The sequence below is a fragment of the Saccostrea cucullata genome, unplaced genomic scaffold (assembly GCF_032062105.1).
Source record: "Saccostrea cucullata isolate Sc308-1 unplaced genomic scaffold, CSIRO_AGI_Scuc_v1 ctg3084, whole genome shotgun sequence".
Classification (NCBI taxonomy): domain Eukaryota; kingdom Metazoa; phylum Mollusca; class Bivalvia; order Ostreida; family Ostreidae; genus Saccostrea; species Saccostrea cuccullata.
In genome coordinates, this window is record NW_026924644.1 from 23,519 (window position 1) to 36,447 (window position 12,929).

The 12,929-nt window shown below is 31.5% G+C and overlaps 1 protein-coding gene and 1 pseudogene across 1 annotated transcript; both read left to right on the top strand.

Annotated features, from left to right (window-relative positions):
- Nucleotides 1-1,013: 1,013 nt before the first annotated feature.
- Nucleotides 1,014-7,754, top strand: LOC134266955 (actin, cytoplasmic-like; annotated as a pseudogene).
- Nucleotides 7,755-9,972: 2,218 nt separating this feature from the next.
- On the top strand, nt 9,973-10,807 carry LOC134266938 (complement C1q tumor necrosis factor-related protein 3-like). Its single transcript, XM_062749148.1, has 2 exons — nt 9,973-10,312; nt 10,406-10,807. The coding sequence occupies exons 1-2, from the start codon at nt 10,138-10,140 to the stop codon at nt 10,798-10,800; spliced, it is 570 nt and encodes a 189-aa protein (XP_062605132.1). The 5' UTR covers nt 9,973-10,137; the 3' UTR covers nt 10,801-10,807.
- Nucleotides 10,808-12,929: the final 2,122 nt, after the last annotated feature.

Consider the following 12,929-nt stretch of genomic DNA (forward strand, 5'->3'; position numbering starts at 1 on the left):
AGCATTTGGGGAACATCTGTAACGGTCCCCGTTACAATTAGCCCTAGTTCTTGTTGTGAAACAAACATACATTGGTTCAGTATCATCATTATAGTGCAATGTAAGGGAACTGGGGACAAAAATATTAAAAAAAAAAAAAACGTGTTTAATATATTAATTTTCTTCCATATATTGAGATTTTAGTTCTTTTATTAGTGACAAAGGTTTTAGCCGGTTGATATATTCTTAAATGTAAAAAAAGATCTAATTCGTGTGTTGCAAATTAATTCACTTTTTATCATATTACACATGTATATTTGAAAGCATTAATTTATATTCTACTGTGGTTTCATCAATATTCGTTGAGCACCAATTTTCGTGGATTTCGTTGTTGAGCAGATCCACGAATTCAAATGTTCATTGAAATATGAAATATGACATTCATTTGTATTGGTAATGCTTTTGTCCACGAAATTGCGTATTCTCGAAAACGTCTGTTTTACAAAATCCACGAAAATTGATGCCAACGAAAATTGATGAAACCACAGTATTCAATTATCGATTAATTGTAATAAAAAAATAATATTTAGATGTTATTACTGTCTACCTTTACAACATGTCAATAATAAATTGACATGCAAATTTTGGTGATGGTTAAAGGAGGTAATGGCATGTGTAGGAGCTGCCTCCAACAAATACACACACAACCTCTTGAGAATTCCCAAAACGGTAATGTTAAATTATAATATCACAACAAATACCATTTAAGAAGAATTAACAAATTACTGATTTATCATCATGACGTGTCATTTAAGTGTCCTGCCTTTTAAACTTATACTTTGCATTATACAAAACTGTTGTAATGCATACTTTAAACCATATACTATTTTCACTGTGTTATCTCATACTATAAGTAACAATTAATCTTGCACCCTGAAAGACCTCGTTACTGCATGCCTTCATCTAATATTTGTTTTCCAAGAACTCCCCACTTTTAAATGCATGTGAGAAACGAAAGCTTTAGCATTTCAAAAATGGGCGACAGAGAGGAAAGTACAGCATTAGTAATTGATAATGGATCTGGAATGTGTAAAGCTGGATTTGCCGGGGACGACTGCCCCAGAGCTGTGTTTACTTCAGTTGTCGGGCGCCCAAAAGGAAAGGTAAGAAAAACAATCAATATATTCGGAATATGAATATTTTAATTTGATCTGTAAAATTTGGTATAAATGAATATTTTGATTAAAAAATAGAATATAATGAACACTTCTTAGCAATAAAGCTTGGAAGCAGAGCAAATACAAACCTCTTAAAAAATCGAATTAGGGAGAAAACATTCCCTGTGTCATACCCTTTCTGTGCCATTATCATAAAAAGACAAATGGAAAAATCCGAACGGTGTGAATGTAATATATGAATAAAAACGTCAGTCAAAATTTGACTTAATTTAAGTTAACTTTATAGGCAGGAAAATATTTTCTCGCAAAATTATTTTCAACTTTTAACCAGGTAAGGTTTTTATCATTAAATCTATGCTTAAAGTTTAAGTCCTATGAATAAATTAGTATTAAAACGTACATTATAATATGCATGATAAAACAGATTAAAGTATAGATAAACAGTTTGTGAAGGAAGGATATGGAAATAACGAACAGTATTCAATCTCAACGTCCATTAAACAAATATACAAAATAAGAGCAGAGCAAACACGGACCTCCGAAACATCAGAGGTGGGATCAGGTGCCATGGAGGAGTGAGCATCCCCTGCCGACCGGTCACACCCGCCGTGTGCTCGTTGTCATAATCAGGAAATAACGGAAAAAATCCGTGGTCAATTCAGTGTATAAATAATGGACTAACAATTGGTATGAAAAACGTCAGTCAGCATTTCATTCAATGATAAATTGTATTTGCTGACAAGGTCATTGTATCGACCATAAATAAAACAGCAACAAATATTTACATTTGCAGCGTTTTTTAGTTATTCAATTGAGAAATTAATTTGAACACAATTTTCGTGTATAATAACGCAATGAAATATGCAAAGAGAAACTTGCGCTAACATGACGTTAATGATGAGGTTACAGATACTTTAATAAAAATGTAACGATTTAGGACAGGGGAGAAATTCAAACATTGCATATATTTTTGATACGTTGATACGATATATAAGATTTTTTTAAGAGTTAAGTGTGAGCTATTTGTATGTACATGCACCTAGTGCTTCATGAAATATGCCCACGTGAAAAGTCTTTGATTTACTCATCAAAAACTAAACTTTAAAATATTCCTTAAGTATCACACACGATTTTTACTATTGGAGTAAGTTAATGTGTATAGTTGAATACTCAAGATTATAGATATTTTGCAGAATAGAAAGGTTGTTATCACTAAGGAGAAAAGCGATGGAGACGATACTGCACAAGGTGATATTGTCGACACGGATCATCAGGACAGCTATGTAGGAGATGAAGCTCAAACCAGAAGAGGTATTCTAACCTTCAAATACCCCATTGAACACGGTATTGTTACTGATTGGGACGACCTCCAAAAGATCTGGATTGTTTATAAGCATGTATACACAGGTACTTTATTGATATGCAAAAAATGTACTTTACTTTCTTAAAATATCATTTAGGTACATGTACATACATGTATATTTAGGTATATACATGTACATATGTATGAACAAAGACCAAAGTATCTTTGAAAAAATAAATACACTTTTAACCCCCTATAAAATGACAGAATATTTGACAGAAGACTGGCAGTAACTGTTATATTCAGGAAACTGTCGATTTGCACTGCTTTACATTCTCGTCGAACTTGACTGTCGTGAAAATACCCACCATATTTTTCAGTTGATATAATGTCGATCGAACAGACAAAATGAATCACGCGCCCTAGAATTCTGAATAATTAGTGTGGGATGCATTCATTATGATAATAATACTATAATACTGATGTCGGGGTGACTGCGTTCCAGTTATGCACTTGCAATTGATAAATACACTATTATTGATTAAATCAAGCCCAGAATAAATAAAAAGATTTTTCTTTTTATAATCCGTTATGTGAATAACAGGGATTATCATTTTTAACTTGTACTTTTTTTCCCACAGATAGCGTTTCTCTTACATGTCATAGAAACCTGTATAAAAAAGGAAAAGCCTCGACAGACTCTTAACAGCCTAATAAGTAAAATGAAATACATGGAGATACGAATAGAATTCAATCTCGAAAGTCCATTAGACAATATAAATCAGAGCTGCAATGGACCTCTAAAACATTTGGTGCCATGTAGTAGTAAGCATCCCCTGGCAACTAGTCACATCCGCATTGGCATGATAGAGAGATAAAGAAAATCGGTCTACAATTCAGTGTTCATGAAATGGCATAAGAATTGGTATGAAAAACATCTTTCAGATTGACTTAATGATTACATTATTTGCTGACAAAGTCATTATATCGACCATAGAACTTACGAAATGATGACTTGAAACCAGATTCCTGATTTTCTTTTTTTTTCAACATGTTTGTCAAAAACATACCTTGTTTAAGAAATTATTTTGCCTATAGCATGTTCCGGCATATGTTGATAAAAAGAACATTAGTTATAAACCTCAAATGTTATGCAGGTGATAAAGGTTTAATCATTGCTGTGGAAGTAAGGGAAGTTGACGATTGAAAAGTTAAAACTATCACGTTTATCATAGAGCTTGGTTGTAAGATTATCATTGACGTCTTTTTCAAGTAAAATATCTAAATGTGAAACAGATGTGTCGGACTTTGTGGTATATATTTTATTCCAACCTCACGGGGATATATCATATCGACTGGTAATGGAAACTTAGAGTATTTTGGAAAAGTTTGAAACATCTGTTAACTCAAAAAATGTGCCCATATTCCATAGGGAAACTGTAAGATATGAGTATTCAAACGAATATGAGAAAATAGGAAACAAAGAAAAATAATTGAAACCAAAAGAATCAATAGAAGGTCTGCACTGAAACGAAATACCTTTATTACATATACATGTAACAATTTATAAACAGAAAATCAAAAGATTTCTGATCTTTATGTTAATTTAAGTTATTTTTCACATTTGTTAAAAAAAGGACATAAAAGAGAGAAAAATAAACGCACAAAGCATAATAGTAAGGATATAATGTAAATTTTAAAGATATGCAAGCCTGAATGTACTAGATTCATCATTAATCATCATTCACCACACACACAAAAAAACATTATAGGAGTGCACGAAATGAAGGTCAAGGGGTATTATTATTAAAATTCCTTTATATTTTCTCATCTTTATTCTATTCGAAATATTTTATGAATAAGAGGAAAAATCGTGTAGCACAATTGTAACTTGATCTTTGACATTGTGCATACTTATATTAGATGTCAAGATTGTCAGTCTTATCATATAGCATTCCTTCGAAACCAGCCTTCAAGGTTCGCTATCTGATTTTGTTATGCATGTCAATTTAAGGGCAATATTATATAAAAAAGAAAAAATGAATTTCCAAGAATTTTATTTTGGTTTTGTTCAATATTTTGTTGTATCATGCAGCTTAAAGGAAATGTCAGGTCTAGAATATTTTTTTAAATCATTCATTGGATGTCATTAAAGAAATTTACCTGATACTGCCATTTGTTTTTACTTAATTATAAAGTAATAAGACACTACAGCAGCGGCCATGATGAGGTTTTCCCATGCTGCTCCAATGAAGCTATCAAAATCAAATTTAACCGCTGTTATCAGAAGTGTCGTGTTAAAAGATGCAGTTTTTCTTTTTTGTATGAGAGGTACAGTTTTATACATAGAAATTAAAATTCTGACCAAACGTTCCCTTTAATTTCGTAGAAATCACAAACCCCATACTTATTGCGAATTTCAAGTACATGTGAATGTCATTATTGATAACTTAAAATAAAAGTGTTGAATCTAAGATAAAAATAATACACGATCTGACCATAACTGTACCAAGAATAATATGTTTGTATAGAGACATTAAAAAATCTGTCAAAATCTCAAGAATGGGCGACGAAGACGAGGCAGCATTAGTTATCGACAATGGATCAGGAATGTGTAAAGCTGGATTTGATGGGAGAAGGCTCCGAAAGTCGTGTTTTCTTCCATTGTTGCACACCCCAGGTATCAGATAAAAATAAATTTATTATGAATATTTCTTTGTATTCAACTACTTTGAAGTTCTTAAAATCATTGTTTCTTTTGATATAAAATATATATAATATTTAATATATAATAATATATATAATATTTTAATCCCCATATTACGTGTCTTCCATTTTTCTATTCTCAGTTTCTTTTATAATTGACTTCAAAACAAATAATGTTTTTAAATAGTACATATTAGGTTATATATGAACTCCTGTAGGATAAAGTATGAAAAATATCGTATGATTATATTATTCGATTTATAATATAAAAATATATTAAAGTACATTGTGCGTATAAATTTACCAACGTTTCAGAGAGATCACATGTACTTGTCTGTTGATGTTTGAGGGAATACCAGTTATATATTTCTTAATTATGTTTTCCACGCGACGTTTAGGGATGTATTGTTTTTACGCAGTTTCTTCTTCTTATTGTTATTCTTTTATTTGTCTTCATAGGTATTTATTTGCCCCTTATGATCTCTTATACTACTAGTCTAATTGAGTTGAAAACTTTTTTAAGTTTGATAGAAATGTTATGTAGATTTGCAGAAAGAATGTTATTTTGCCCACACGGGCTTGCATGTTCGCGCACGTGCATCATGTGAAATGACCAGTATACCATATATAACTTTCACATTTTTTATGAAATGCTTTGAAACTCATAATAATAATAATATAAGAATATGTTAATACTGAAGACACGATGCTGTGATCAAAACAGCATGAACTTACGAGCATGTGCGTGCACTTCGCTCTGATTGACTTAAACAGACGTCTCAATATCTTTCTTGTTTGTTTTTTTTTTTTGACAAAATGCATTGAAATTATATAGTCTCAACATATTCATAAGTTATGGAGTTCTGGAGATTTTTTATGAAATCATGCGCATGCACGTAAGCTGCAATTTGATTGGCTTAAACTTAGCATGCCTATAACTTTCTTGGTTCTCCATATATATCTTTGAAATTTCACACATAGGTATGTTTATTTATTATCGATGAAATATTTATGAAATATCTACAAAGGGTATATTTATCTATTATCGATGAAATATATATGAACTATCTACAAAGGGTAATCACGTACGCTGAAATCTGATTTGCCAATGAAAATTCTGTAGGTTTATTGAACTACAGAATTGCCTAGGTTGATAAAATTTGCAGGAAATGTGGAAGGGGGTTGGGGGTTGGGGAACATCTTTAACAATTCCCTGTGCAATTAGCACTACCTTTATAAATATTGTATTCGAAAACAATGAGCCTGTTTTATAATCTTTTTTTATGATAAATCATTTTCTTGTACCAAGGGCAAATAAAATCACCTCATGCTTGTTTTAAAATGAATAAATTTTAGGAAGTGATAGTTGGCAAAGAACAGAAAGTCAACTATGTAGGAGAGGAGGCTCAGAGTAAAAGGCGCATTCTCACTCTGGAACTCCCAATTGAACACGGCATTGTAACCGATTGGGATGGTATGGAGATGATCTGGAATCTTTTTACAATGAACTCCGTACAAATCCAGAAGAACATCCAATTCTCTTGACTGAACCCCCACTTAATCCAAAGGCTCACAGAGAAAAAATGACACAGATTATGTTTTAAAAATTCAATGTTCCATGCTTGTACGTGGAAACACAGGCCGTACTCGTTTTGTATGCTTCCGGTCGAACAACTGGAATTGTACTCGACTCTGGAGAGGGTGTCACACGCACAGTACCAATTTATGAGGGCTTCGCCCTTCCACACGCTGTCATGAGAATAGATCTTGCTGCACGGGAACTCACCGAATATCTTATGAGAATTTTCGGAGAACATGTTTGCGTCTTTACAACTACAGCTGGAAGAGAAATTGTCAGGGACATTAAAGAGAAACTCTGCTTTGTTGCTATGGATTTTGAAGGGGAAGTGCAAGCCACTTCAAAATCCTCTTCACTTGAGAAGGATTACGAGCTTCTTGATGGACATGTTATCACCATTGGTAACGAAAGATTTCGGTGCCCTGAAGTCCTGGTTCAACCTTTTTTCCTTGGAATGGAATCTTCTGGTGTGCATGAAACTATCTTCAATAACATAATGAAATGTGATCTTGATCTTCGAAAGGACTAGTACGCAAATACGGTTTTATCGGGCGGAACAACCATGTTTCTGGGTTTTGCTGATCGTCTGCAGAAGGAAATCGCAGCTTTAGCTCCTACAACAATGAAGATTAAGATCATCGCTCCAACTGAAAGGGAGTATTCCGTCTAGGGGCGGTTCTATCCTTGCCTCCTTCTCCACCTTTCAACAAATGTGGATCAGCAAGCAAGAATATGACGAATTCGGTCCTTCTGTCGTGCACAGTAAGTGCTTTTAAGTTATCTAAGTCTCAAACAACTTTCCTAAATCAGACTTTAAAGAACTATACTATTTCTATATTACCATTATTTCATTCTTGTCAAAGCAGTACATCAGATTTTGAAAATTAATTTGATCTATTCTTATACGTTTTTTGCATGCTTACAACTTAATTTATGTATGAATTCTTTTTTTAGCTTATTCTTTATACACCAATAAGATATTTAATCCCTTAACTCACCTTACCATGCTTTTCAAAACACTTTTTAAAACTAAAATAAATTTTTTGGTTATTTATGTTATGTGAATAAATTGCAACCATACTGAACTTTTATACTGCTATGTACATGATGTATTTGCTTCTTGATACGCCTTAACACAATGTGTTGTCAATAGTACTAGTGTTGATGTAACATACGCATGTGCCGGTTAGAGCTTTGATTTTATCATATGGCTATGTTCTGTTTGCTGTTAATTACAAAATGATTGTTACTCGTATATTAGAATCAGGCAAACATTAGAACATGCTTCACATTTTGTTGAAGATCGCCTTGACTAAAATTTGACATAATTGTTATTATTTATTTTATGCAAACAAAATATTTGCCGTAATTTACGATATTATCCTTCATTCTTACTTTGCATAAATGTTATCTTGTAGTTCTTTGTAACAATTTGCTTTGCTTTGGAGGAGAAAAGGTTATATTTTGTGTTTTCATTCAATATCAAGCTTTGTCGAATATCAATTAAATTTATGTTCAAATAATACGATTAAAATATTTATCGAATATGCGGGATTTAATATCATTTGCCTCCATGTGTGCTGTTTTCCCAAGAAATAGCCGTTTATGTGTTTATTAAGAGCAGCTCCTGAGGTGAAAATTGTTATCAAGAAACAATTCTCAGAGTAAAGCTGTCAAGAAAGAGAGAATTTCCATTGGTGTTAAATATTCTGATTAAAGTATTGTTTTCGGGGTTTACTTTCGTTTTCTTTCCTGATCTTAGAATTGCGAAATCCCGAATTTCTTTCCTACTTTTAGCTTGGATGTTTGTGTCAGTCCCATTGTTTTGTTTCTCATACTACTAAGATATGAAATTATAGTTGAATATTTCAGGAGATTTAATTCGTTTAAAGACACTCATTAAAAAGGAGCTAAGACAAACATTTAAGGTAAAAATTCTAATATATTTGTATATCAGGACATACGTCAGTTCCATTGTTTTCTTCCCCATGATAACAAGATAAGAATATTAATTATCCTCTTCTATGTTATTTTCTAGGAAGCTTACAGTTCGTTTATTGTTGTATGATACTCTCCTTCATTAAACAATCAGATTTATTCAAATGCGTTACTCTGAATTCACACGACCAAAAACATACATGCATCCCAGTGCCCCACGATCTTTCTAAGAAATCCCAATGCTCAACATGCCACTAAAATATAGTTTCTGACAATTTTTCAAGTGTTATTTGCATGGTTAACAGAAAATCATCTTTTTTGTCAATTTCATTTGCATTTGCACCAGTTAATCTCTATACATTTAGAACTTGATTGTTTGTATGTATCATTTTCAACACGTTGCTACAGAGTACAGCCAAATATATGATACATATAATTCTTTTAGGAATGAAGTTTATATCAACTTTTGTTTTACGATATAACATAACTTGAGGCAGTTTACGGCTTAATAAATCGCGAAGCGGTTTATAAATAAGCGCACCTATTATGAACTTTAATTTCCTTTATTTACTCTGATCATTTTACAATGCAATGTGTACAAAGATTCTCCTGTCATTGCAAAGCTCCATAAATCACAATCACTTCTAATTTCATATCGTGTTAACAAACATTCGTATCTATGGTTAGATTAAAATGAACATCAATTTCTTGATAAATGTAATTGCTTTTACGGCGTAAAAAATTCGACTTTTAAATATATTTTTGTAACATTTCATCGATTTACATTTTTCATGCACTTTGGTGAATGTACAAACAAAATATTAATTTTCGATAAAATCGATTAATTTTGGGTATAATATTTCAAATGGCATGGTATCACGCTACATTGTATTTACATTAAATATATATAAGGATATCAGAAGGAGGTGGTAGCATTTTTATACTGGAGATAAAACTAAATACCTATTGCCACAAATAACAGGTAAGAAAAATAACACATAATATAAATAACTATAGAATTAAATCTAGATTGATTTTAGAGAAACAAATTGTAGATCTGCGTAGAGTTTATAGAATATCAAAGCCCCCACAACCACCAAATTAAACATTTGTAATTTGCGGTATACTGAGAAAAAATATTGATTATTAAAAAATAACTGAAATATCAAATAGATTGCAATCTAATTTCTGAACTTTCCAAAGAAATATCCAGATTTAGAAATCCTATAATTATTGATTTTAGAAATATCACTACTGAGATTTTTCGATAAAAAATATGAAATAAGTTCCAATGTCAAATGAGTTTAATTAAATGCTTATTGTGATAGCTCTTTCTTTGTGTATGTGTCGATTTAAATTTATAACATCAACTTCAGTCAGTTAATATTAACATGCTACATGAGGTAATCTATCAAAATGTGTCTTTCATCGTTTAATATCTTAAATTATATAGAATGCATTCAGTCGTATTTGCTGTTGGATTAGGTGCGATTTTCGGCACCATTTCGACTGAGAAGATTTCACCCGGCCCGAGTCTTAAATCCTTCAGAGATGACTATGACAATGTCGCTAAAACCTGTGAGGCTGTTGGTTATGTTAAGAATTACTGCAAATACAATCAGTTTAAAAGTTAGTAAATTATAGTTACATAATATTCTTATCAAATATTGTGCACTGACCACATTAAACATTATATAAAATATTTCAGTTTTTTTTTCTCAGGAAACATTGTTATAGCATTTTATGCTCAAGCTAAAGGAAGTACCCAGACATTAAGAGAGCGTCAGACTGTGATGTTTCAAGACGTAAATCTGAATATAGGAGGTGGTTATAATGCCACTAAAGGATTTTTTAACGCTCCAAAATCGGGGGTGTATGTCTTTGAGTGGACAATATTGACGCCCCAAAACAAATACGCTTATACTTCTCTAGTCTTAAATGGTAAAAGAAAGGCTTACAGCTATTGCCATAACAACAACCACTCATTGCGTAGCTCTTGCAGTAAAATGACAGTCGTGAAAATGGTAGTCGGGGATAAAGCTTGGATTGATAATAATTCTAGATCATTGACATCTGTTTCCGCAGAATACTCGTCTTTTTCTGGTTTTATGTTGTGAATGTTCAGCAGATATAAATAAAGAAATGTTAAAAAGAAATGTTAAAATATTCTGTTTTCATTGTAACAAAAATAGCATGGACTAAATAAGGTTCAACAGGAATATGTTATATGTGAATAAGATACTTATTCCTGCCCTGCATTTTTGTATACTATAATCAAGGAATGATGGACTTAGAATTGTTTTAATTTTTAAGTAAATTTAAAATGCTATATCAAGTTGTAATATTCAGATTATTTCAGGTGTAAAGACAAATAATGACCCCAATCGAATAGTGACCAGGGGTCATTTCTCAACGACAAAAAATGATCCCCTACCCGTAGAAAAAAAATCATTTTTTGTAGAAAAAGAGTCCTAGGGTCATTATTTTATATGTGAGTCCTATAAAAAATTGACCCCCATTGAAAAATGACCCCCTTTAAAGTGATACAAAATTTATAACAGGTGAAAGGGAAAAAAAATGCTGTGTATTCCCTAACAAAAAAATACTATATTTAACTATACTTAACTATAGTTTACTGTACTGAACTATAGTGATAACTTTGACACTTTGAAAACTTTGATTTACTATAGTGATAGTTATGACACTTTGAAAAACTTTGACGAAAACTTTAACACTTTGAAAAACTTTGGCAAAAACTTTAACACTTTGAAAAACTTTGGCGAAAACTTTAACACTTTGAAAAACTTTGACGAAAATTTTGACACTTTGAAAAACTTTGGCGAAAACTTTCACACTTTGAAAAACTTTGACGAAAACTTTGACACTTTGATAATAGTTAACTAATGTAAACTATAGTTAACTATAATATTTTTTTTTGTTAGGGTTATAATTGTTCTTCCTTCGAGTAATTCATGCATTTGTTCGAATAGATTTGATCTTTGTTCTTCTTAGCACGTAGAGGTAATAAAGTTCCTCATTTCTCTCTGTCGAAATATTAATAAATTGGCAATTAACAATCAATCAATTAATCTTCATTTCTCTCATAAAGGAGCAAACCTAGAAAATCAAAGATGGTACATGTAAATGGATCAAACGCACGCTGAAGATGAAATTTATGAATAAAATGTTTTTTCTTTACGTTGTTTCGGAAAAAAAAAAATTGTGGAAATAGTAGAAATTTGTAGCAGACGAATTGATATCAGTGCGTACATATAAGTAATTTGTTCGAATTAATAAGGATTCATTCGGACGAGTGAATAAAAATAGAAATGGATGACAGGACGCCTCGATGCTGTTTATTTTTCATATGGTCCATCCTACTCATGCAGACTATCACAATATGATTAAAGATATTAAATCTTTGCAAATACATATTCTTTTTAACCCCCCCCCCCCTTCCAGGTAGAACAACCAGACTTGCAATGAACATTTTCAAGGGAGAAATTAAAAATTAAGAGATTCACGTTGTCTTTCAACGCTAAAATTGTGTTTGAAAAGACATTCTTTAATTGTAAAGTAAATAAAATTTCTTTTCAATATTCTTCCCTTTAATGTTTGCTTAAAGAATGATATTTCACTTGTTTTTAGAAATCAAACCATGCAACAATCAAGTTTAAATACTCTTTAATTGGAAAAATTAATTTTTCCTTCATTTCAACTTTTAGCTTGTATAAGTTTGGCAAATCCTATTTGACAATGAAAGAGGAGGAAATTTTTATCCCCCCCCCCAAAAAAAAACATTAAGTTAAATAAAAAAAAAATGAAAATCAAAAATATACATAAAACTTTATACCTTTCAATAATACTGAAAGAGACTCTAGATAAAATATTGAAATGAAGTTAAGCCTTCACACAAGTACTATCATATCATAATTTCCTTCGCCATGATTAAAGCATACTTTAAATGTTGGTGGGGGTATACTTGAAAGTATTGTGGAAAAGTAACAGTTGAAAACTAGTAGAATAGTATATTATTTTAAGCTTATTTTTAGTCCCTCCTTATAGAAAAATAAAGGTAGAGTAGTTTTTTAATTGTTGCTTTTGTTGATAATCGACTTCCTCCTCAATAAGTAAGGGGGTGGGGTGGGTATAACACCAAAAATATACTCTGTAAAGCTATGGGCTAGTGTAAAATACACATTCTAATGCAAAAAAACTATACATGTAAATATAACCTTTTGATATA